This window comes from Hemiscyllium ocellatum, chromosome 10 (genome assembly GCF_020745735.1).
Source record: "Hemiscyllium ocellatum isolate sHemOce1 chromosome 10, sHemOce1.pat.X.cur, whole genome shotgun sequence".
In the NCBI taxonomy this organism is placed as follows: domain Eukaryota; kingdom Metazoa; phylum Chordata; class Chondrichthyes; order Orectolobiformes; family Hemiscylliidae; genus Hemiscyllium; species Hemiscyllium ocellatum.
The window spans coordinates 85,010,061-85,036,724 of record NC_083410.1 but is presented as its reverse complement, the minus strand read 5'-3'; the positions used below and the strand labels follow the sequence as shown (position 1 = coordinate 85,036,724).

Here is a 26,664-nt window from a genome sequence, read left to right as displayed (position 1 = left end):
GGGGAGGGGTGCTCGTGTAACAATGTTGTGAGAATGTACTGAAAATAAGTAATGGCTGATTTAGTGTTCTCGGCTCTGGGTATAATGGTGAGCACCTTCTGGGTGACCAATACATTACCCCAACCAGTGACAAACCCCATTGGATCAAGCACCGGTCAGACACTCAGAGTTGACCAGTGGTTGGACCTCTTGATGTATCACTGAACCCCACACTGAAGTCTTTCCCTGCCAGAAACTGCCAACCAATCAGATGCCAGCAGTCTTTGGTGATTCTTGCAATAAGCTCAGGCTATGCAACTCTGAGAAACAACATTTTTCCTGATGAAGGGCTCCTGCCTGAAACGTCAAGGCTCCTGCCCGAAACGTCGACTCTCCTGCTCCTTGTCGCTGCCTGACCTGCTGTGCTTTTCCAGCACCACACTCTCGACTTTGATCTCCAGCTTCTGCAGTCCTCACTTTCTCCTCCCTGTGAAAATCTGCACTGGTAAGTTGATCAGTGTTTATTTTTAAAGGTTGACAGGCTGTGGTTGCAGTTTTTAAAATTTGCTTGTGATGTGGGTGTCACTGGCTGGTCAGCATTACTTGCCCATTTCTAGTTGTCCTTAGAAGATGGTGGTGAATCACTCAGTATACTCATGGAGTCATGGAGCACTGAGACGTGCCCTTTAGCCCAAATTGGTCCATACCAACCAAAATGTCCATCCACGTTAACCCCATTTCACTGTAGTTGGCCCATATCCCTCTAAACCTTTCCTATTCATGTATTTGTCCAAATGCCTTTTAGATGATGTTAATGTACCCACCTCAACCACTTCTGCTGGCAGCTCATTCCATATGCGTACCATCCTCTGTGTAAAAAAGTTGCCCCTCAGCTTCCCTTTTATCCTTTCCCCTCTAACCTTAAACTGATACCCTCTGGTCCTCAATTGCCCAATCCTGGGGAAATAAAGACAGTGCATTCACCCTATCCATGCCTCTCATGATGTTCGACACTTCTATAAGATCTCCACCCCACCCCCCTGTCCTCCCCCACCTCAGTCTCCCACACTTTAAAGAAAACAATCCTAACTTGTCCAACGTCTCGCTATAACTCAGACTGTTGAATCTTGGCATTATCTTTGTAAATTTCTTCTGCACTCTTTCCAAATTAATACCATCTTTCCTATAGCAAGATGACCAAAACTGAACACAATACTCCAAGTGCGGTCTCACCAATATCCTGTAGTACTGCAAAATAACTTTCCAACTCCTATACTCAATGCCCTGACTGATGAAGGCCAGTGTGCCAAAAGCCTTCTTCACTTCCCTGTCTATCTGTGACTCCACTTTCAGAGAACCGTGCACATGAATTCCAAGGTCCCTCTGTTCCACAATACTCCTTAAGGTCCTACTATTCACCATGAAACACCTGCTTAGAATTGATATTCTAAAATGTAACACCTCACACTTATCTATATTAAACTTCATTTGCCACTTCTTGACCCACTTTCCCAGCTGATCAAGGTCCTGCTGCAATTTCTGATAACCTTCCTCACTGTCCATGACATCTCCTATTTTAGTGTCATCTGCATTGTACATTCTCGTCCAAATCATTGATGTAGATGACAAACAGCAATGGGCCCAGCACCATACCCTGAGGCACTCTATTGGTATATCTGCTATTAGAGAGGGAGTTCCAGGATTTTGACCCAACAACATTGAAGTTACACAAAATATTTCCATGTCAGGATGGTCAGTGGCTTGGAGGGGAATTGCTGCCCTTGTTCTTGTGACTGTAAGTGATCATTGGTTTGGAAGGTACCATCCAAGGAGCCTTGGTGAATTTGAATTGCTGCATCTTGTAAATGGCAGACACTGTTGCTACTGAGAATTGGTGGTGGAAGGGGTGGATGCTTGTGGATGTGATGCCATTGAGTGGTCTGGCTTGGCTTGGATGATATCATTTTTCTTGAGTGTTGTGGAAGCTGCACTCATTCGGGCAAATCAGGAATGTTCCATCACATTGTGCCTTGTTTTGGAGATTATGGAGGGGAGTTACTTGCTGCAAGATTCCTAGACATTAACCTGATCTTGTAGCCACTATATTTATATAGCTAGTTCAGTTCAGTTCCTGATCGATAATGTTATGGATGAGGCCAGACCCCCACATTACATTTTAAGAAGATAGCCCAGATCCTACACAGTTTTAGCTGTTTCAGGCAGATGTAAGTGGATATCCCAAGAGTGATGCAGCTGGTCACACTCCTTGGCTTCAAATAAAACAGAATTTAGAATAACTACAATTTGAAAACCTGACCGACATGATATCCCCTGCAATTTCACAAAGAGCTGTTCTGATTCCCTGCAACATATCATAAACACACCCTTTGGCAAAAAGGTAAATTCCATCACAGGTTCTTACAGGGGAGATGTCAGACAGAGACAGGATCAGCCAGGATCATTTGCTGAAGCATGGAAACTTTCCACTGTAGCTGTTTCTCCGGGTCCCAACTAAAACTAAACCAAACTAGAAAAAGTCCTGAACTGGAGAACTGGCCACTCCCCGATCATTTGACGACTGTTTTTTAAAAAACCTGAAGGCCTTTTTCCTGATTGTTGCCTTGGGTAGTATCTGCTACCAAAAGCAAAGACCCCAACTCCCAGACAAATCAGAACCTCTGCAGTTTACAATGCCTCTTGAGAAAAACTCAAGAACTCTACTTTTTGTCATTTATATGAATAGTTTGGATCTGAGCATAAGAGGTATATTTAGTAAGTTTGCAGATGACATCAAAATTGGAGGTGTAGTGGACAGTGAAGAAGGTTACTTCAGATTATAACGGGATCTTGATCAGATGAGGAGTGGCAGATGGCGTTTAATTTAAATAAATGCGAGGTGCTGTATTTTGGGAAAGCAAATCTTAGCAAGGACTTATACACATAATGGTAAGGTCCTAGGGAGTGTTGCTGAACAAAGAGACCCTGGAGTGCAGGTTCATAGCGCCTTGAAAGTAGAGTCACAGGTAAATAGGATAGTGAAGAAGGCGTTTGGTATAGTTTCCTTTATTGGTCAGAGTATTGAGTACAGGAGTTGAAAGGTCATGTTGCAGCTGCACAGGACATTGGTTAGGCCACTGTTGGAATATTGCATACATTTTTGGTCTCCTTCCTATTGGAAGGAAGTTGTGAAGCTTGAAAGTGTTTAGAAAAGACTTCTAAGGATGTTGTCCGGGTTGGAAGATTTGAATTTTAGGGAGAGGCTGAATAGGCTGAGGCTATTTTTTCTGGAGTGTCTAAGGCTGAGGGATGACCTGAAAGAGGTTTATAGAATCATGAGGGGCATGGATAGGATAAGTAAACAAGGTCTTTTTCCTGGGGAGGGGGAGTCCAGAACAGGAGGGCATAGGTTTAGGGTGAGAGGGGCAACCTTTTCACACAGAGGGTGGTACGTGTATGGAATGCCAGAGGAAGTGGTGGAGAGTAGTGCAATTACAGCATTTAAAAGGCATTTGATGGGTATATGAATAGAGGGATATGGGCCAGGTGCTGGCAGGTGGGACTCGATTGGGTTGGGATATCTGGTCGGCATGGACGGATTGGACCAAAAAGTCTGTTTCTATGCTGCACATCTCTCTGACTCTATGACAGCTTAACTTTATTAAAGAAGCAGCATCATCACAATAGAAATGCCTAGGATACTATTACTGGGGGATTTAGTGATGATTATACCATTCAGTATCAAGGAGCTATGGTTGGATTCTCTTGTTGGACATGGTCATTATCTGACAGTGTGTGGTGTGGATGATACTTGCCACTTGTCACCCTAAATCTGGAAGTTGTTCAGATCTTGCTGCATTTAGACTTGGACTACCTTAGATTCTGAGGAACCACAAATGGTGTTGAACATTGCACAATTATCATTGACCATGTCCACCTCTGACTTCATGAGCTGTTTAAGAGCTGTGAGAAAAGAGAAGTGTAGTTGTAATCAGGGATGGTATAGTTAAGGGAATAGGCACTGTTCTCTGTGGCCAGAATTGACAGACCCGAAGACTATGTTGCCTGCCTGGTGCCTGGGTTCAGGATATCTCATCTGGGCTGGAACTTGAAGGAGATGGGGAAAGATTCAGTTGTGTCCACGTATGTACTAATGGTATAGGTAGAAAGAGGAATATCAGTAGCTGGAGGCTAAATTAACAAGCATTACCAAAAAGGTAACAGTCTCTAAGTAATAATCTTACTACCTGGGCAATGAGTAAATTGGCACAGTGCCAACAAGATTAAAGAGGCAACTATGTGGCTCAATGATTGGGCGTGGGAAAAATGGGTTTGAACTCATGGGACATTTGCATCAATACTGGGGAAAGGAGGGACATGTTCTCATTGAACAGGCTCCACCTGGATCATGCTGGGACCAGACATCTGGGAAATCATGTGACTGGCCAGGGCTTTAAGCTAAATAAAGTGGGTGAGGGGCAGAGGCTTTAATTGCATGCGAAGTGGTGGATAAAGTGGGGAGGGCTCAGCAGAAGTTATTAAAGTTTCCAGCACCAGCGATAGGACAGAGAGTACGGAAAGGGTCAGGAATCGAACTTCAGGCACAGCAGATCTGGGGACAACTATGAGAAGAGGGGGGCAGTCTAAGCATGTTGTACTTAAATGCATAAAGGAGACAAAACAAGGTAAATGAGTTTGTACTGCAGACTGAAATTGGCATGTACAATGTTGTGGGTATCACACTGTGCAAGGGGATCTGGGCTGGGAACTAAATATCCAAGGATACACATCTTATCGCAAGAAAAGGCAGGTGGAGAGAGAGGAGGCAGATTTCCCATGTTAGCAAGAATTGAAATTACATTGAAAGCAAGAAGTGATATAGAGTCAGAAGGAATAGAATCTGTGGGAAGAATTCAGGAACTTCCAAAGAAAAAAGACCCTGATGGGAGTTATCTACAGGCCTCCTAGCAGGAGTCAGGATGTGGGGAAGAAAATAAATTAGGAGATAGAAAAGACATGTAAAAAAAGGCACTATCACAATAATCATGGAGGACTTCATCATGCAGGAGGAATGGAAAAAATCAAGTTGGTTGCAGATCCCAAGAAAAATAATTCATGGAATGTCTATGAGACAGTTTATTGGAGCTGCTTGTGGTCAAGCCCCTGAGAGAACAGGTAATTCTGGATTTGGTGATGTGTAATGAGGCAGACTTGATTAGAAAGCTTAATGTGAAGGAACCCCTAGGGAGCAGTGACCATATTATGATAGAATGTATTCTGCAGCTTGAGAGGGAGAAGCTGGAATCAGATCGTAATGGTATTACAATTGAGTTAAGGCAACTATAAAGACAAGCGGGAGGAGCTGGTCAGAGTTGATTGGAAGGGAGCCCCAGCAGGGAAGATGGGGGAGCAGCAAATGCAGGGGTGTCTGAGGGTAATACAGGAGGCACAGCAGAAATTCATCCCAAGGAAGATGAAAGATACTAAGGGGCAAGACGATGAAACCTGGATGACACGAGAAGTCAGGAACAGCATAAAAGCAAAAGAAAAGGCATACAATGTGGTGAAGATGATTGGGAAGTCAAAGAACTGGTAGACAAGCAGGAGGCTGGGAGAACACAGCAAGCCAGGCAGCATCAGGAGATGGAGAAGTCGATGTTTCAAGTCTAACCTGTCTTCAGAATTCGGGGTGGGTAGAAGGGGAGCTGCAGATAAAGGGATTGGTGGGGGCAGGGTAGTGAATTGGGGATAGGTGAAGACAGGCAGGGGGTACGACCTGGTTGGTCGATAGGAGGAATTAATCCAGTTGGTGGCTGGGAGTAGTGGGAGGGGGAGGGGCTGGAGTAGGAGAAAGGAAGTGGGGGGTATTTGAAATTGGGGAACTCAATGTTGAGTCCTCTGGGCTGTAGGCTGCCCAGGAAGAGGATGAGGTGTTGTTCCTCCAATTTGCGGTTTGGTTAATTGTGGCAATGGAGGAAGCCAAGGATGGTCATGTCGGAAGGGGAGTGATTGGGGGAATTGAAATGAGTGGTAACTGTGAGGCCTGGTCAGCCCCTGTGGGCCCAGCTGAGATGCTTGGTGAACCATTCCCTAAGTTTACCACATTGGGAGCACCTGATGCAGTAAACTAGGTTGGAAAAGAGACAGGTGAACCTCTGTCTCACCTGGAAGGACTGTTTGGGGCCCTGGATGGAGGTGGGGGTGGGGTGGGGGGTTGGGGTGTCAGCAGGTTTTCTATCTTTTCTGGTTGTAGGGGGAGGTACTTGGGAGTTCTGGGGGGTTGGTGGGGAGACTGGCACAAGCCAAAGACTGTCAAAGGGAACAATATTTGCAAAAGGCAGAGAGGGTGGGGGGGGAGGGAGATGTTCTTGGAGGTGGGGTCTAGTTGGAGTTAGCAGAACTGTTTCAGGATGATGTGTTGGGTGCAGAGACTGGTGGGTTGGTAAGTGAGGACAAGGGGGATTTGTCTTTATTGCATTGGGGGGATGATTTAGAGCAGTGAAACGGGAATGGAGGTGGCACGGTGGAGGGCTGTCTGGATGACAGAGGGGGGGGAAGAACGTTGTTTGAAATAGGTGGACATCTGGAATGCTTGGGAGTGGAATGTCTCTTCATCTGAGCAGAAGCAGCAGAGGCAGAGGAATTGGGAAAACGAGATGGAGTTCTTGTAGGATACTGGGGTGGGAGGAGGTGTAGTCCAGGTAGTTGTGAGAGTCTGTGGGTTTGTAGTAAATGTCCGTCTGGAGACTGTCGTCAGAGACGGAAATGGAGAGGTCAAGAAAGGGGAGAAGGTGTCCAAGATGGACAAGTGAATTTGAGGGTGGGATGGAAGTTGTAGATGAAGTCGATGAACTGCTCCAATTCAGCCTGGGTGGAAGACGCTGTACCGATGCAGTCATCATGGAATGGTGATGGTGTTGGGGCACAGTGCCTGTGTAGGTAGTGAAGAGGGACTGTTTGGCGTAGCCGACAAAGAGGTAGACATGGCTGGGACCCATCCAGGTGCCCATGGCCACCCCTGGATTTGGAGGAAATAGGCGAAGTTAAAGAAAAAATGATTAAGGGTGAGGACTAGTTCAGTGAGGCGGAGGAGGGTATTGGTGGAGGGGGACTGGATGGGTCTGCTGGAGAGAAAGAAGCGGAGGGCCTGAAGGCCATCCTTGTGGGATATGGACGTGTATAAGGACTGCATGTCCATAGTGAAGATAAAGCGCTGGGTGCCAGGGAACTGGAAGTTGCTGAAGAAATGGGCATGGTTGGTGTCGTGGATGTAGGTGGGAAGTGTCTGGACCAAGGGGGAGAGGACGGAGTCGAGGCAGAACAGGATGAATTCAGGGAGCAGGAGCATATAGAGACAATGTGTCGGCTGGGGTAGTTGAGCCTGTGGATCTTAGGGAGCAGGTAGAACTGAACAGTGTGGGGCTGGGGTCTGAGTTTGGAGGTAGCGGTGGGGAGATCATCGGAGGCAGTGAGGTCATGGACAGTGCGAGTGATTTTGACCTGATGTGCCATGGTGTGGTTGTGGGCAAGAGGGAGGAAGGAAGTGGTGTCGGAGAGTTGACGTTTGGCTTCTGCAACATAGAGGTCCATTCTCCAGACTACCACTGCCCCACCTTTGTCAGCGGGTTTGATGGTGAACAGGAGGTTGGTGCGGAGAGAGTGGAATGCTGCATGTTCAGAGGGGGTGAGGTTGGAGTGGGTGAAGGGGTGTGGAGAAATTGAGGTGGTTGATGTCACGTCAGCAGTCTGCAATAAAGAAGTCTAGGGTGGGTACAAGGCTGGCGGCGGGTGGTGACCAAGTGGAGGAGGAAAGTTGGAGGTGAGAGAAGAGATCCTCAGAGGGAGGTTTGGAGTTTTTGTCAAAGGAGTAGGCATGGAGGCGGAGGTAGAGGCAGCGGAAGAAGAGCTCCAAGTTTTGGTGGGTCCAGAATTCATTAAAGTGGGGACAGAGGAGCACTAATGTGAGCCTTTACTGAGGATAGTCCATTCAGCCTCGGACAGTTCAAGGTCAGGGGGGGTGGGGGAAGAAGGGTTGGAGTAGTGAATATGTGGCAGGGCTCAGGGGTGGGGTTTTGGGTGGTCCGAAGGGGCTGAAAGAGGGGAGGGGGCAGAAGGATGATAGCATGTGGTGGGTGAGGGTTGGATGTGGTGTGGTGTGGTGTGGTGGGGGGAAGTGGGAGAGAGAAATAAGATTGGGAGGGGTGTGGACTGGGGTGTGTGGTAGGGGAGTGGGAAGGGTGTGGGGAGGATGAGGTGAAGAGGGAGAGGTGGAGGCAAAGGGTGCATTTTGGGGTTGGATGGGTGAGGAGGGAGAACTGGTATGCTAGCTGGCTGCAGGTAGGCCGTAGGATCCAGAGGTGGCCCTGGGAAATGTAGTCCAAGTCTTTAAAGCCAGGGGAGGATAACTGCAAAGAACAATATGGGGGAAAGATGAAACATGAGAGAAAGAAGACTGCGAGAGGTTTTTTTAGATATCTAAAAGATAAGTGTGGGCATTGAACCGCACAAAAATGAAGCTGGAGAAACAGAAATTGAGGACAAAGAAGTGGCAGAGGGACTGAATAGGGATTTTGCATTGGTTTTCACTGTGCCAGATACCAGCAGCATATCAGAACTTCAGGAAAGTCAGTGGCCATCACTGAGGAGAAGGTACTAGGAAAGCTGAAACATATGAAGGTGGATAAAACACCTGGAACAAGTGGACTATACCCCAGATTTCTGAAGGAAATAGCTGAAGACATTGTAGAGGCATTGGTGGTGATATTTCAGGAATCACTGGAGTCAGAGAGGGTTCCAGAGGAAAATGTCTAATTTCTTCTGTTTAAGAAAGAAGGAAGGCAGAAGATAAGAAACTACAAGCCGGTTAGTCTGACCTCTTACCTCAATCATTGGTTAAGATTTTAGGACAAAGTGAGGACTACAGATGCTGGAGACCAGAGTTGAAAAATGTAGTGCTAGAAAAACAGAGGCCAGGCAGCCTCAGAGGAGCAGGAGAATCAACATTTCGGGCATAAGCCCTTCTTCAGGAATGAGGTAAGATTTTAGGGTCCATTGTTGAGGATGAGATTGCCGAGTACTTGGAAGTGAATGATAAAGTAGGGTTGAGTCAGCATGACCTCATCAAGTAGAAGTCATCCCTGACAAATCTTTAGGATTCTTTGAGCAGGTAACAAACAAATTAGACAAAGGAGACCCAGTGAACATGATCTATTTGGCTTTTTAGAAGGCCTTTGATGAGATGCTGCACAGGACACTGCTAAATAAGATAAGGATGGATAGAGGATTGGGTAAAAACAATGACTGCAGATGCTGGAAACCAGATTCTGGATCAGTGGTGCTGGAAGAGCACAGCAGTTCAGGCAGCATCCAACGAGCAGCGGAATCGATGTTTCAGGCAAAAGCCCTTCATCTTTATTCCTGATGAAGGGCTTTTGCACGAAACATCGATTTCGCTGCTCGTTGGATGCTGCCTGAACTGGATAGAGGATTGGCTGACTGGAAGAAGGCAGAGATTTGGGACAATCGGATCTGTTTTGATGGCAGCTGATGACTAGTGGAATTCCACAGACATCCTGGCTGGGACCACAATTATTCAAGTTTTGCATTAACCATCTGGATGAAGAAACGGAGGGCGTTGTTTCTAAGTCTGCAGATGACTCAAGGATAGATGGAGGGACAGATGGTGTTGAGGAAGTGGGGAGGCTGCGGAAAGATCTGGACAGACTGGGAGAGTGAGCAAAGAAGGGACAGATGGAATAGAATGTGGAAAAGTGTCAGATTATGGACTTTGGTAGGAAGAACAGAGGTATGGACTACTTTCTAAATGGGGAAAGGTTTCAGTGATTGAAGCACAAAGGGACTTGGGAGTCCTAGTTCATGATTCTCTTAAGATTAACATTCAGGTTCAGTTGGCAGTTAGGAAGGAAGATGCAATGTTAGTTATATTTCAAAAGGGCTAGAATACACAAGCATAAATTTATTGCTGAGGCTGTAAAAGGTTATGGTCAGACCACATTTGGAATATTATGAACAGTTTTGGGCACTATATCTAAGGAAGGATATGTTGGCATTGGAGGGGGCCAAGAATGACCTGGGGATGAAGGACATGTCATATGAGGAGTGGTTGAGGACTCTGGGTCTGTACTCAATGTAGTTTAGCAAGACGATTAACATCTACAGAATCCTGAGAGTCCTGGATAGAGTGGACATGGAGAAGATGTTTGCATTATTAGAAGAGACTAGGACCCAACCTCAGAGTGAAGGGACAACTATTAAGAACTGAGATGGGGAGAAATTCTGACACCCAGAAGATGGTTAATCTGTCAAACTTATTACTGCAGAAGACTGTGGAGGCTAAGTCATTGAGTGTATTTAAGACTGAGATAGATAGGTTCTTGATTGGTCAGGGGAACAAGGGTTGCAGGGAGAAGGGAGGAAATGAAGTTGAGAAATATATTAGCCATGATCGAATGGTGGAGCAGACCTGATGGGCTGATCGGCCTAATTCTGCTCCTATGTCTCTTTTTTTCTCTTTTTCTTTTTTTCTTCTTGTTTTCCCCCACCCTACCCCCTAATTGCAGTAGTACTTATATTTTCCCCAGCACCCATGTTGTGTGTGTGCAGGTGAAGAACAACAGGTACATAAATCTTTATTTATATCCCACCACCAGGAAGAAAGGAAACACCCGAGTGGCCAGTGACAAGCAGCGCCCTTCACATCAAAAGGCAATGCTGTGTGATCAAACAGTGAAGGGGAGGGCAGGGATTAAATCAAATAGAGTTGGAGGGGGAAATAAAACACTGAACTCCCTGTAGTATCCACCTCTTCCTGAACAGCTCGAGGGAGTTGGTGGACATCGTGTCCTCCTTCTCCAGGGATACCCGGGCTCAAACGTAACCATGGAAGAGGGGCAGATAGTTAGCCATAACAACCCCCTCCATGGCCCACTGCCTGTACCTGTTTATGGCCAGTTTGGCCAGACCCAGGAGCAGACCCATGAGGAGATCCTCTGGCTCCTATGTCTTATGGAGGGAAGGTATTGTTGAAGCAGCTGAAAATGGTTGGGCCTAGGACAATACTCCAAGGGACACCTGCAGTGATATCCTGGAGCTGAGATGACTGACCTCCAACAACCACAATCATCTTCCTATATGCCAAGTATAAGTCCGACAGTGAAGGTTTTCCCCCATTATACCCACTGATTCCAGTTTTGTTAGGGCTGTTTGATGTCTTACTTGGTCAATTGATGCCTTGATATTAAGGGCTGTTACTCTCATTTCACCTCTGGGATTCAGCTCTTTTGTCCATGTTTGAACCAAAGCTGCAATGAGGTCAGGAGCTGAGTGGCCCTGGCAGAACCTAGACTGGGCATCACTGACCAGGTTAAGGTGCTGCTTAATAGCACTGCTGATGGCATCTTCCATCACTTTACTGATAATCAAGAGTAGTCTGATGGGGTGGTAACAGGCTGCGTTGGATTTATCCTGCTTTTTATGTACTGGGCAACTTTCAACATTGTCCGGTAGATGCCATTGTTGGAACTATACTGGAAGAACTTGGCTAGGGGCACAGCAACTTATGGAGCACAAGTCTTTGATACTATTGCTTGAATATTGTCAGGGCCTGTAGCCTTTATAGTATCCAGTGCTTCCATCCATTTCTTGATACCTGTGGAGTGAAATAAATGGCTGAAGACTGGCATCTGTGATGCTTGGGATCTCTGAAGGAGGCTAAGACCCACTTGGCCTTATGGCTGAATATTGACGCAAATACATCAGCCTTATCTTTTACACTGATGATTTAGGCTCCCCCATTATCGAGTATGGGAATATTTGTGGAATCTCTCCACAGCTGCCAATAGATCTACCAGGTTTTTCCAACAATTTCTGTTTTTGTTTGTTTCAGATCTTCAGCATCTGGAGTTGTTTGTTTTATGATTATTTGAGTATGACTATGTCAGGCTGTTGCTTGATGAGCCTGTGAGACAGTTTTCCCAATCCTGGGACTTGCCCCTAGATATTACTCAGAGCATTTTGCAGGCTTGACGGGGCTGTGTTTTCCCTTGTCATCAGTTGATGTCAGATGGTTCATCCAGTTTCATTCCTTCAAGATTTTCTTGTTAGAATTTTGAGACTTAGATACAACTTAGTGGCTTGTTGGGTCATTTCAGATGAAGAGCTTTTGCCCGAAATGTCGATTTTCCTGGTCCTCGGATGCTGCCTGACCTTCTGAGCTTTTCCAGCACAACTCTAATCTTGACTCTAATCTCCAGCATTTGCAGTATCCACTTTCGCCCATTTCAGAGGGCAGTTAAGAGTCAATATTTAGGCTAGGCTAGGTAAGCACGAGAGATTTCCTTCCTTAAAGGACTTTAGTGAGCCTGATATGTTTTTCCAAAAATCAACACTGGTTCCTTCATAATCATTAGACTTTTTAATTTCAGTTTTATTTTAAACTAATCCGAATTCCATCATCTACAGCACTGGGATTTGAACCCTGCTCTCTAGAACATTACCTGTGTTCTCTGGAATTCTTGTCCAGTGAACAATACCAATATGTCATCATTTCCCCTGGGAAGTCAGAGGAGTGGAAGCAAGGGCAGGGGCTTGGCTTTCAGCTGCCACTCCCCAGTTGCCTCGCAGACTGGGACAAGTGGAGGTCCCCCATATTGACACACAGGCCACGTATACCAGTTGGGAAGGGTATTCCAGCCAATAAATGGTCATTAATTGGGCCATTTGCTTAAACTGATGGCAAAAGGGAAAGGTCACCCATTAATCTTGCTGCCCAGAATTTAATTGCTGAGTTGCAAGAAGTGGCCAAGTGTCTTAGAGCCAATCTAACCAATTATTTGCCCTTCCTGCCATCTTTAAGGAATGGAAATCCCACCCAATAAGAGTAGGGGAATGCTGAACTTTGTATCTAGAGGAAGGAGAGTGAGGGGGGAGAAATTAAAGAGAGCTAGAGATGGTCTTCAATTGTCAGTCATTATATTTTGAACAACCCCACCTTTCAGTCAGTGCATAATAAATGAACATCAATAATTGTAGCCTGGTAAATATCTTTAAGAGGGCTTTGAGTAGTTTGTTATAACCCTTAAACATCTGAGATTATCATTGAAATTTTATTTTGCCATCCTTTCCCATACCTAGAGGCACTGGCCTTTGCACCAGTACCCTAGTTTACTGGTCATTCTTCATCTACTTTAATAGACTGTAGGAATTATTTTTTAAAATTATGCTACTTGAGTTATTTTTAAAACTTCACTCATGAACTGTGGGTGTCTCTGGCTAGACCAGCATTATTGCCCTTCCCTAATCGCCCAGAGGGCAATTAAGAGCCAACCATACTGCCGTGGGTCTGGAGTGACATGTAGTCCAGACTGAATAAGGATGACAGATTTCCTTCCCTAAAGGACATTAGATGAATTAGATGGGTTTCCCCGACAATCATTAGACCCTTAATTCCAGATTCTTCATTAAATTCAAATTCCGTCATAGTGGAATTTGAACTCGAGTCCCCAGAACATAAGCTGAGTTTCTAGATTAATAGGCTAGCAATAATACCACTAGGCCATCACCACCTTATGGAGGGAGTGGGAGGGCAGCACGTTGAAACCATTGCTCACCTTTATGCACTAGCTTTCTAAGAGGAAATAAACTGACATGAGCAAAACCAGAGCTCAGAAAAACCTATAGGATCTTAAAGCTGTTTCGCTTATTGGAGAAGTGTTAACTTCAGTCATTAGCTCACTAGTAAGTGAAATGGGATTCTGTATCTGACTGGAAATGGTGCTTTCATTATTGAAGAGTCAATAACAAGGTGGCAATTGATACAATTAGCCATGGTTTCTATGGAAACCACAACAGTGGGCAGTCAATCACCTCAGGACTATTGGGATCCATTTTTGTTTTGACCAACATCTTATAAAAACTGAGCATCCAGAGAACAGACAAATTGCAAAACGATTCATCACAACACAACCAGAGTGAATGCTAATCTCTCAGTCAAAATACTTGCAGCAGCATATCATGTTCATGATTTTACAAGGAGCATGTTCAGGTGAAAAACATTAAATGACTTATACTGCTAGACTCTTGCCTACTCAGCCCGACACAGCAATGAAAGCATAGATCAGTATCAAATAATTCTAGTTTACCAATTTGCATATTTGTTTGCAAAAATCTGTACCAAGGAGATGAAAGCACATTCACTGATTAAATGGTAATATCTAATTTGTGGTCAAGAAGGTCAAGAGAATCATCCCATTAAAACAGGCTACCCAGAATGCAGTGCTTGAAGATGAAATTGTACTGCTGCCAAGCAACAGCATCTGATTTATTTTCTCACTTCTATGTATGTGTCAGTAACAGCGAAGGTGTAAAATTCCTTGGTAACCACTAGTAAAATCAACTTTGAAGTGTTTGTAACCTAATCTAGTCATAATCAAGACCTATTTCTGTCTCTGTAATATTGTCTATTTCCAACCCTGGTCTTAGCTCAGCTGTTCCTGAAAATGTCTGTTACGCCTTTGTTACCTCCAGCCTTTTCTTTTATAATAATCTTCTTGTCAGTCTCCTGTACTCTAAGTTAAACTCTACAGCCTTTCGGGAAGTTGTGGGGGGGGGGGGGGGGGTGGGGGTGGTGGAGAGAGAGAGAACAGAATTCCAGAATTCTCCTGTTTCTTTTAAATGGTGAAAATGGATCCAGATTTCAGTTCTCAATATCCTCATTCTATTTTTGAGAGTAAAAGAAGGGCTCATGCCCGAAACGTCGACTCTCCTGCTCCTTGGATGCTGCCTGACCTGCTGCACTTTTCCAGCAACACATTTTCAGCTCTGATCTCCAGCATCTGCAGTCCTCACTTTCTCCTATTTTTGAGAGTATGCCTGTTCCCCAATAGATGATTTATCTCCTTTACCTCTGCCTTATCAAATCAACTTAAAATTCACCTCAATCTCCTAGACTCAATGTTGTTTAGAGTTCAAGCAACCTTATCTCACAACTTAACCCTTTCAGTCTCTGACCATTTGGAATCAATGTTGCTGTCCCTTCACAGTTGACACATCCTTCCACTGGGGCAACGTCCAATAATGAAAGGTCCTCCACAATGCATTCTGCTAAACCTTTGTACAACTGTAACATTGTTACAACTCCATAACACTAACCTCCCCTGAAATTTTGGACAGCCTCTGCCAGTTGTGAAGAGTTTTCATTGTGAATTAATCACTGAGTCTGCATAGAATTCCAGCATAGGAATAGGCCATGGCCCAACAAATCTATGACAGTATTGTCTTTGCATTTTACTTCCTCTTGCCCTGGCAAGATATCCTTTCTCCCACATCTGGCTCCCCAGTAAATGTTTCTACGCTATTATCCACATCATTCCAAATTCCACATTCTCACCACTGAGACAATGTTTAAAAAGTTACTTTTTAAAAAATGCCCTTTTAGATTATTTTTGTTGATCCAAGAACATGTATAAACTCATATAGGCAGAACATACAAGTCCCAGTGTTCCTGTACTCGTTGCTCTAATTGGTAACTTTGACAATTAGAACCCGGATTTCTCTGCAGGAAAAAAAGTACATAACACTCCTTCACAAAGACGTGAGTCAGACGATCAGATCTTGGCAGCAGTGAGTGTGGAACAAGCACGTCCTGTTGAACCAGGATGTAAACACACACTTCTTTCAGGATGTAAAGACGCAGGATTTCATAGTGTGTGACGTGGGCCAAAGTTAAATCTGTTCAGGTGCCCAAACTTCAAAAATATTGTGGCCAGTCATTCATTCGAATACTTAAAGCACGGTGAACCTAAAAGGTGAAAGTTGGTAGTAGACAGGTTTCATGGAAACTCGAGATAAACACTCAGGCTCCAAGCAATTCTCCTTTGCATGCGGTTTCCTAATATACTGTGTTTTAAATGAAAGGAGAGCTAAATACTGACACTTTTTAAAAAAACTTTCTAGCACCATCTAGCAGGAGGAGGAAGAATTTCAGGATGACAACTCCAATTTCTAGAATATTGTACTGAACAGATAAACATTCATTTTTCTGCCCCTGTAACATGTAGCTTCACTTTCCCATTCAAACTAGTGATTTCCCACAGCTACGGCACCATACTCCATTGACACACTATGCCTCTACATACACTGCCAATGCCAACATGGAGATGTTTCACTGTGCTCTCACTGTTGCTGAATCCAAGTCCTTGAACTCCGTACGTTACTGCAACATGGGAGCACCTTTACCACACAGCTCACAGTGACTGAGAGGACTGCAGCTCACTTTCTGAAGGTCAACTCTGCCTGAATAATACGAGTCAGCAACATCTACAACACAAATAATTTTAAAAGACATGAAAGGTTCAATTTAATGAGGAGGTCAGAGCCAGCCTCAACACTCTCTCCAGAGAGTGGAGGAAAGACCTATACATTTTAAGCAAAATACTACAGCAATATGCCTCCTGGTGGGGGCATGGAAGGACCAGAAAGAATACAAGATGGACTAAAGTAATGAACTCTAGAGGTAGATACAAATGGCTAAAAAAGATGGAGAATGGGATGAATCCTAGCATCATACAGGATTTTTTAAATATTTGTTGGAACTTTCTGTCAATCCCTTGTTGCCTTCAAGATGGTTTGCTACTTGACTTATCGCAGCCCACATGGGAAGAACAGAATTCCAGATTTCTTTGCCTGTTTTTTTTCTGGTGAAAATGGACCCAGATTTCATTTATCAATATCCTAGTTCTAATTTTATGAGTATGCCTCTTCCCCAATAATGAATTATCTGCTCTACACTTCCCCTATAATTTCCTGATGAAGGGTTTTTGCCCAAAACGTCAATTCTCCTACTCCTCTGATGCTGCCTGACATGCTGAGCTTTTCCAGCACCACACTCTCAACCTCCCCTGTCAAATCAACTTAAAATTCACATCAATCTCCTAAACGCAATGTTGTTCAAAATTCAAGCAGCCTTTTGTCATAACGTAACCATTTTAATCCTTGATAATTCTCAAGCAACCTTTAGGGTTGACGCAAGCTTCGAGAGGGGAGTGTCCAAAAATGAAAGGCGTTCTGCTAAGCCTCTGTACAACTGAAGCATCACTTCCCCTTTTTTTTCAGGCCCCCAAAGGATCAAAGCCTGGATGTCATTTGTTTTTTTGATTGATTTTACTTCACTGGTTTTCAGTATTATCTGTTGTGATTCCAATTGATGTTACTAAAATAAAATCTGGCATGATAAATAATTTTCTCTAAATTTTAACATGGCAGTTTTTCACTGAAATATGGGCACACACATCTGCAGATATTGTTCCTACACTATTCTAAGTTAGCAAATCTGACTTTGAACTGCCCTGATAAATCCACGTCCAATTGGATTCTCATTTCCAACCCTCTGACCAAGTCCAGCTCACAATTGGATAATGCTCCATAGTTGCAGAATTTCATGTCCTGCTACAGAATACAGCTTCTTGGTGCAAACACTGAACTGGGGAGAGTGGCATGTGGATTCCTGAAAGTGGATTGTACTCAGCTGGAACCAATAACATGCCGAATATGAACCTATTACAGGTGCACGGCAAAACTTTTGGCAAAGCAACAATGAATCTCCTGATAAAATATTCAAGCATTTATCCAAATCTAATGAAATTTAAGAGTGACTTTCAGGCTGAAGATTCAATACCATCAACGGAATAACCAGAGGATAAAACTGAACATGCCAAGCCAGATTTAAATCACCACAGATGGCTGGTTCAATTTATCTGCAGAAGTGATTGCCAAGGAGAGGAAATCTAAATCAGTGTTTATTGGTGCAAGGTGTCCATGGATGACTGCCAGTGTTTCACAACCAACAAAATTCAACTTATGAAACATGCCAAAAAGGTGTTCCAGACCATATGGCAATTCTTCTAGAATCTAAAATCGACAATGTAAACAAACAAGAACCTTAAAATCATTATAAGCCTACATGGAAGGGAGTTAATCTTTTCCAAAAATACTTGGTAAGTATACAAATTTGATAACTGCATTTAATGAAGCTATTGCATACATAACTAAGATCAGGGGCTAGCTGTTGGATGTATTAAACATGGAGTACGTAATACGGAATGTGAAGTAAAGGTGATTGATAAAGGATAAGAGGACACCTACCAGTTTTCTTATACCATAAAATAGTGGCATTGGCATAAGGCAATAGTATCCTACAGTGGAAAGTGGTATCCTTGATAATAAAAGTCAAGCTCTTACAATTGGCAAACTAAAGATGGAATTGTGAAGAAGGCAACAGTAATTGAAACATTGACAAGGCATTTGGTATTGGTGGAAATACAGGAGGGAACAAATTTGTGAGAATTCTGTTAGTTAAAACAGTTGAACATTAAAAAGAATTGAGTCAGCTTGAGGTAGACAAGAAAAACATATTGGAACTGCAAAGGATGGAAACAAAAAGACTTGAAGAAAGAAAGAGATCCAGAAGAATTTAAAAAGCTAGAGCTAGAGATTCAGCAGATAGAGGTAAAGAAAAGGGAAAAAATTAAAGGAAGAGAGATAGGGGAGACCAGGTTAAAATAATGCAGTTAATAAAACTTCAGATCCAGAAGGTGACTGGGCAAAGGTGATGAGGCAAATGCAAATCATAATGTAAAGTCCAGGAGGAAATATTGACAGAAACCATCAGAAAACAAATAAAAGAAAATGATGTGCAGGTATTCTCTCTGACATCTGAGAACATAATGAAACAAATGAAGTGACCAAAGGGAAACTGGACTTTGTGCAGTTGACAAGCTGAACATATGAAATTCATGCTCTCACAGGCTATTTAGGGTGTATGGGTTCTCGAAGGAAACACACATTTTGAAATTGAAGGAACAGTCTGGGCACGAGCGGAGCACAAGGAGGGAGGAGGATGAACTCTTTTTACTTATATTTAAGTTTTATTTCTTAATTTCAGTCTGTAATATTGTCTGTAAATCAAAATGGCGGTGGAGCATGGCGACATATTACATTTTCCACTGTATTTATTTGTTAAAAACAAGTGACAATAAATCATTCAATTAAAAAAAACGTTACGCAAAATAATTTTGACTAGTAGTTATGGGCATTAAGAGAAAATACCATGTATGAAACTCTCAAAGATCAGGTCCTGAAGAATGTAAAAACTCGTTACTTTTAATAATTAGAACCTATCTTGAAGACTAGAATACAGCAACTACAAAACAGCCAGCACAAATGCATAATGATTATGACCTTATCAATAAAGCTATACCATTTTTTGTCACCCCCCCATCCTGCCCTCCACCACACCCCCCCCCAATAAACACAAAAAAAAAGACAGGAGTGTGAAAGGATGTAGAGAAGGGAAAGCTGGGAATGTCCCAGCATCTTTTCCCCCACTGCCCTCCCAAGTCAAAAGGAAAATTTTGAGAATGGAAGTGAAAATTTACGGCCGAAGTGTTTCCACTTGTAACAAAGCCAGACACGTTTGTTTGGAATGCTGAAAGTTGCAAGTGAACCCCAGGGGATTTATTGGGGGTTTGGAAGAGCGAGTCCAAGAAAGAAATTCGTAAGGAAAATACATCAAATTATCTCTTTAATTATAACTATGAAACCAGAGGTAAATGTCGCTGGGAGAGGTGCAGAAGGTGAAAAATATAGAGAATCTTTGTCAACAGGAAAGATAAGCCCTTTCTCTTTAAAAATGACTTCTAAACTCACAGATATATTAAGACAGAGGAGCTACTCAACTCTTTAGCTGGAGGCAGAATTAGTGTTTCCTCCAGAGAGTATATTGAAAGTCATTTTTTAATAAATAGCGTAAGTGGAACATATATCCCAGTGCCTTCATACAAACTGCAGCTGGAACATGACTTGATGTCTAGAAAGGTGGCAGGAGTTAAGAAACACTTTGGACAGAGTTGAATTTTAGAAATGATTTGGCTGAAATGAAGGATATAGCTTCACCTATAAGCACCAAAACTCCAAGAAAGTTTAGAGGCGGAACGTTTACAGAAATGAGATCTACAGGATTCTTTTTACCATGTTTATATTTTTTCATCCATAATATTTGTATCAATCTTTCCCAAGCCAGGTGGGGCAAGTGATTTTGATATTCTTTCTGTAATTGTACAACATTTTTTCTATCAAGCTCTTGGTTACTCATGTGATCCTTTTAATCTCTCAGTCACATGATACTTGCCCTTATCTTGAGAATTAGATTCCTTAAGTAGGAAACTTTTAGTTGCCACTTCTACAGTAGCTAAGATGGCAGCAGCTGCAACAAAAAATAAATATAAAATAGAAATCGCTGGAGAAACTCAGGTCTTGGCAGCATCTGTGGAGGGAAAGTAGAGTTAACGTTTCCGGTCCTGTGATAGATGTGCTGAGATATATCGCCAGGCAGGGAAGCCAACTAGTTGGGCACTTGCCAACCACAATTTACCCAGCCCCCAAAAGTTGCTTCCAAAAATATTTAGCCTACACGTAAAATGCAAACTACATGAACCATCAGCTCCTAAAGTGTTGAGTGCTTGCAGATGCTTTGGCTACATATTAAAAGCTGAACGTGTAAGAAAGAATGAACTGAATTTTGATAGCTGCAATTCAACTTTTATGAAAGGTGCATTTCCAATGCTCCCACAAACAGGTACGGTTTCAAGATGTTGGTCTGGGAGAACACTTCAGTTTTACATCCACACTCGAAGGTAAACATTTTGGTTTAATGTCTGAGAAAAATGATTTTCAGCAATGCAAAATTTGCATATTGTTAAAATCAAACAAAAGGTGCACTGAGTGCCACAAGTCTCTCCTCTAAACATGTGTTTCATATTATGAGCTCATGTCAGAGGGCTCAAGATTTGAACACACTCCCAGGTAATCCCAATAGTGCCAATGAGCTCTAACTCCAGATTCTGGATTAAGCAAACCGTACTCATGTCCAGAAGCGGAGTAATCCCACCTCATCATATGGACTGTAAGCCCATAAACCTCTCCCACCGTATAGGACTAACCTAAAAAGTCGATATAAAAGTGGCTATGCCACAGAAGGGTTATACACATCATGACCGGTCAGTTGATTAGTCAGATTACAAATCTTTCCACTTCCCCTCAATGTTCTCAATTTTGTGACAAGGAATGTTCAGTCACAAACAACTGTTGTCGAGCGTCTGGGTACCTTTGCCAGAGGTTGCCTAGTTCACGTGCAAAGTAGGTGGGAGCCTTCCAGCTGCCTTACTGACTGATGCCTAGATGCCTCCAGCCTGGAACTGGCCTCAGTGTTGGTGTAATCAGCACTTTCCAAGCATGCTGCCAGAGAAGTCAGTAATTAATTCAATATAAAATGCCCAGCAAGTCAGGAATGTACTGCATGGAGAAATCACTGCATGCAAAAACTTGTTGCTTTCTGCCAATGCATTACTATCGCAGACTTCTCTCCTCCTAGCAATTTCCTGTAGATTCCTAGCAGTCAATTAAAGGCAGTTGTTAAAGTAAATATATAAGCTGCCTGTCCAAAATATCAGTGAAGTAGTGCTGTTTGAGATCATGCAACTATTATTATTATATACCATGTATTGTATATCATGGAACATTGTATAGCTATGATCAGCTGACATCAGAAATATACCTTTGAGTTGAGGCAGGGGTTGGTGGCGGTGAATAAAATAAAGGCTCACTAGATTTGATCCTGACAGAGAGTGGACCTATGTGACGACCAAGCATATTGAGCCTACATTCCCAAGTGTAGTAAAACACGTGGTCATCACATTGAAACAGATTTCTGAGGGTTTGTCAGTGTAAATGCCAAGATAGCATTAACCTCGCTACAGCATGCGGAACTGGGTCAACATCTCAGGATAAGGGCTTGGCCTTGGAGTACTGAGATGGAAAGATTTCTTCACTCAGCATTGTAAATTTTTAGAATTCTCCATGTTAGAGTAGTGGATGCTCAGTTCTTTAGTTTAGTCAAGAGAAATCTTTTTGTTGGCATCAAAGGACATGGGGAATAGAGGGGGGAAACTGCAATTGGTGTTCAGCCATGATCGTATGAAATGGCAGAGCAAGTTCAAGGGACCACAAGGGCACCTTGCGATCTGGCTTTGTTTTAAATCCAACTTTTATTTGAATGTGTCAGCACAAATATCAATAAATGACTCAAATGATACTCATTTTGTCAAAACAGCTTAGATTACAGCCATTTGAAGATGTGCAACATATCTATTGAAGGCCAGTGGGTAACCAGCAACTTGCTGGACTGGAAATCCCGAAAATTAAACAAAACGTTAGTTCTCTCTCTCTCTCTCATTGCATTTAGATTCAACAGCCATGTGTCCAGTGGCTAGATTTCTGTCTTCACCTCAGAAGATTGGGAATTCATCTTCATTGAATGATCAGCTCAAATTGCTTTAGAGTTTCTCACTGGAATAGTTAAAGGTGGATCAAGGATTCTCAGCCTTGATTCACCTGAGAATCCACCTAATTTTTTGACAGGAATACAACCAGGTCACTATCATATTGCTGTCTGTGGAATCCCGATGTGTACAAAGTTGCCATACTTCCTTCTTAATGACAGTGACTACATTTCCATAAAGTTGTTCATTGGGATAAAATGCTTTTGGGCTGTCCTGAGTTTATGAAAGCTACTTTAAGAATGATTGTTGCTCACACGATAGAGTGTAAAGTGAGGACTGAACTCAAACCCTTCAGAATCTGAAGAAATGTGGGTAAACTGTGCAGTGTCTGGTTTCCATAGCCCCCAGTTGTGCTTAAATGGACCCAAACAGACTCTCAGGAGAGCAAACTCTGCTGCTTTAACCACTGCATGTGTTTGTCTGCTATATCACAGGAGGGGATAACTCACTTTCTGGGTGATATTTGCTTGCTTCTCAGCATCTACATCTGACATCAATAAATAGAAACTATCATAAAGCAGTTTGGAAGCATCTTTACTGAAAACAGCACAGGCATGTCTTCAGGAAGAAAACACTAAAGCAAAATATCTGTGAAACAATAAACTATACCAAAATTTGTTAACAGATTTGTTAGAAATTGCATCATCTGGAGATAGAAATTCTACTAAACATCACAACCTACTTGCTACTTGTTGGCTGGTTTTAGTTCCGCCTTTAGGACACTGAGCATAGATCAGAACTGACAGTGCAAGTTTGACCAAGCTAGCTAGTAAAGAGTCCGACAGCAGAGAAACAGACCCTTCAGTCCACGCAATCCACACCAACAATGTTCTCAAACTAAATTGCCTGCTCTTGACCCATATTCTTCCAAACCTTTCCTAGTCACAGATGTATTCAAATGTCTTTTAAATGTTGTAAATGTACCTACATCCACCACTTTCTCTGGTAGATCATTCCACATTAGAACCAGTGTTAAAAAAAAGTTGCCTCTCGTGTTTTATTGAAATCTCTCCTCTCATTAAAAAGAGTGCCCTCTGGTTTCTAACTCCCTCATCCAAGGGAAAATACTTTTACTGGTCACCTTACCTATGCCCCTCATGATTTTATAAACCTTGAAGTCACCCTTCAACCTGCTATGCTCCAGCAAATGTCCCAGTCTCTTTTTCGATCTCAAACCCTCCATTCCCAGCAACATTCTGGTAAATCTTTTCTGAACCCTCTCCAGTTTAGTAATATCCTTCCTATAACAAGGTGATCAGACCTGCACACAGCATCCCAGAAGAGTTCTCACTAACGTCCCATACTACATCAACACGACATCCCAATTCCTGCACTTAATAGTCTGAGCAATGAAGGCAAGTGTGCTACATACCTTCTTAACTACCCTGTCTACCAGTGATGGACATTTCAAAGAATTCTGTACCTGAATCCTTACTTCTCTGTTCTACAATAATACTCAGGGCCATACCATTAATTGTACAAATCCCGTCCTTGTTTGTATTATCAAAACGCAATATGTTGCATTTATCTAAATTAAACTCCATCTGCCATGCCTCCACCCACTGACCCAATTAATCAAGATCTCTTTGAAACCTTAATCTTAACTGTCCATTATACAATTGTGGTGTCAATTGCAAACTTACAAACCATGTCTCCAATAAAATCATCACCCTCAAATAGGTTTGATGTCTCAAAGAAATACAATTTTTTGGAAAGGCAGGCAATGGACAAGGACAAGATCAAGTCTCCGGGTGGTCTTGGTTTGTTGGTGAGGGGCAAGGGGCAGGGTTGCAGGAATGTGGGTGCAATAGAAAAGCAAAGGCCAACTCAAGAAAATGGACACGTGGCAGGACAGAGGGACAGGTACCTCCCACAGCATGATAATTCAAGCCAAGCCAAGTCATAACATTAACACGTTATTAGGATTTATTCATTTATGCACATACATGGACATCAAAAACAAAACCAGAGTGCACCTGAATGTAGCAAAACCTCAATTTTTGTTTTCACATTAGACTTCCTCTGTTCTCCATTAATTATTAGGAATTGCAGACGAGGACACAGATCAATGTGAAACAACAAAACAAATCAAGAGCTTTAACAAAAACCTTCCATTTTCTTCTCCAATATAACTTTCAGGAATTATCAAAATCATGTCCTGCATTTGGCTTCTTCCTTTCATCACAGGATAAGACATAGGAAAGACAAGCTCTCTCAGCCCTTCATCATATTGCTTTAAAAGTGGAATTTTCTGAACATGCATAGCTGATAAGCGGACAGACTTGACATGTCTGGCCTCGTATTCTCCCAATGGCTCAACCAGATTGTTAGGATGGAAAACTGAATTTCATTTCACTTCATCTCCAAACCCAAACTGATGGAAAGAAAAGCAAGAGTAACAAAGCACCACTTGCATTTCAAACTCTTTTGACAAAGTAATCCAAAATAGTAAGCCTTTAAAATGAGAAAGTCAAACTGGAGTTTTGACTGAGATTGGTATGAGGAGAGAATTAAAACATTCATTGGTAGAAGAGAGGCACTCATTCCACGTGTTCTGCAGTTTAAATCTTTCATATAAAATATTTAAGTATAAGGCTTTGCTTTTGCAGAGAGGATAAAGTATGGGGGTGGGGTGGGGCACAATTAATTGTACAAGTGCCAGACAACTAGTACAATCCTACAGAAATGCCTTCAGCATTATAACTTTTTTGTTTTCTATTAGCATAACTGTTTAAATTACAATCAATCAATATTAAAAATTGAACCCAGGGACCAAAAGCATAACTATTTTTAACTCCAAGCTTAGTTTTCAGAAAATTAGAATAAATACAAAAAAGTTACTTTTGAAGGAAAGAGCTTTGGAGTAATGTAATGTTAAAATGGGAAGATTTTGGTCATTTAGCTGAAACCAGCAGTATTAATTTGGTCATCTTGAACAGAATGAAATGGAAGATTTGTTAAAACCCCAAACATGATCTTAAAGCATTGGCTAAACAATCTGGGTGTAAGTACAAGTTGAATGACAATTATTGTCAATTATCTCCATTATACCTCACTTCTATGAAGTTGAAGCAATGTACAGGAATATGAACATACAAAATTTGGTCCAGCTTCAGTTTTGGAAGTCACTGTGAAGTTCTACAATCAGCAGGCACTTGTGTGGAACAATGTTTACATTTTTTTTTGAAAAGGTATTATTTTGCACATTATTCAAGCTTTTCGGAGTTAAACAGCAGCAGAGATACAAGCCATAAAAGGACTATAGGAGCACGCACAGCCTTTTCCATGCAGAAAGATGTGCAGTTATTTTAGGTTACAATTTATAAATTTTCTCGTGGGTCAAAAAGAGGTCATTGAGGATTCCCGACCTCATCCAGTCGAATGGCACTAATTACTCATCAACGCAGCCAGACAATTTTGTATCATCTGTACATTGGTCTAAAAGAAATAGAATTTATAAATTTAGGATGATTGCAGAATTTGTTGATCAAAGCTGCTTAAAACTACTTCAGTTCTAAAAACAGATACAAACATAGCACGTAAAAAAAAAGTCATGGTAAACTTGTTTGGCACCATGTTTCAAGGGAAGGTTATTAAGACATTGTAAAGTGTGCACAGGACATTTACCATATTTGCCATTAGGAACTTTGGTGAGGCTGTTCAATTAGAGAAGCTGGAATTGTTCTTCATGGAACACAGAAGGTGTAATAGTGGTGGTCAAACTTGAGGGGATATGAGTAGAGGAGAAACTGCTGCATAATCAAAGGACGGAGATTTAAGGTAATTGATAAAATTATCAAAAGGGAATGATTTGGAGATGCTGGTGTTGGACTGGGGTGTCTATAGTTAAAAATCAAAACACCACAAGGTTACAGTCCAACAGATTTATTTGGAAGCACTAGTTTTTGAAGCGCTGCTCTTTCATCAGGTTGACTTTGTGTGATTTTTATCAAAGGGAACAGTCATAAAATTATGGTACAGAGTAAGGCTCAAATCATTGAGTCCACGACAAGGGCAATTTATGATCAAAATAGGATGGCATGAAATGCACACCACTGCCACAAGGATCGGTGCTGGGTCCTCTACTTTTTGTCATCTACATACATTATTTGGATGCGAGCATAAGAGGTTCAGTTCGTAAGTTTGCAGATGACACCAAAATTGGAGTTGTAGTGGACAGTGAAGAGGGTTACCTCAGATTACAACAGGATCTGGGCCAGATGGGCCAATGGGCTGAGAAGTGGCAGATGGAGTTTAATTCAGATAAATGCGAGGT

At 42.4% G+C, this 26,664-nt stretch overlaps 2 protein-coding genes across 2 annotated transcripts in view; one reads left to right on the top strand and one right to left on the bottom strand.

The window, feature by feature from the left end:
• The first annotated feature begins 465 nt into the window (after positions 1 to 465).
• mgme1 (mitochondrial genome maintenance exonuclease 1) overlaps positions 466 to 26,664 on the top strand; it is a 109,991-nt gene continuing 83,792 nt past the window's right edge. Inside the window, exon 1 of the mRNA XM_060831024.1 lies at positions 466 to 484. The gene's annotated coding sequence lies outside the window, so the exon portion shown is untranslated. The remainder of the gene's footprint in view (positions 485 to 26,664) is intronic.
• snx5 (sorting nexin 5) overlaps positions 24,292 to 26,664 on the bottom strand; it is a 48,697-nt gene continuing 46,324 nt past the window's right edge. Inside the window, exon 14 of the mRNA XM_060831020.1 lies at positions 24,292 to 25,826. Coding sequence (XP_060687003.1) covers positions 25,776 to 25,826 — 51 coding nt within the window. The 3' untranslated portion in view covers positions 24,292 to 25,775. The remainder of the gene's footprint in view (positions 25,827 to 26,664) is intronic.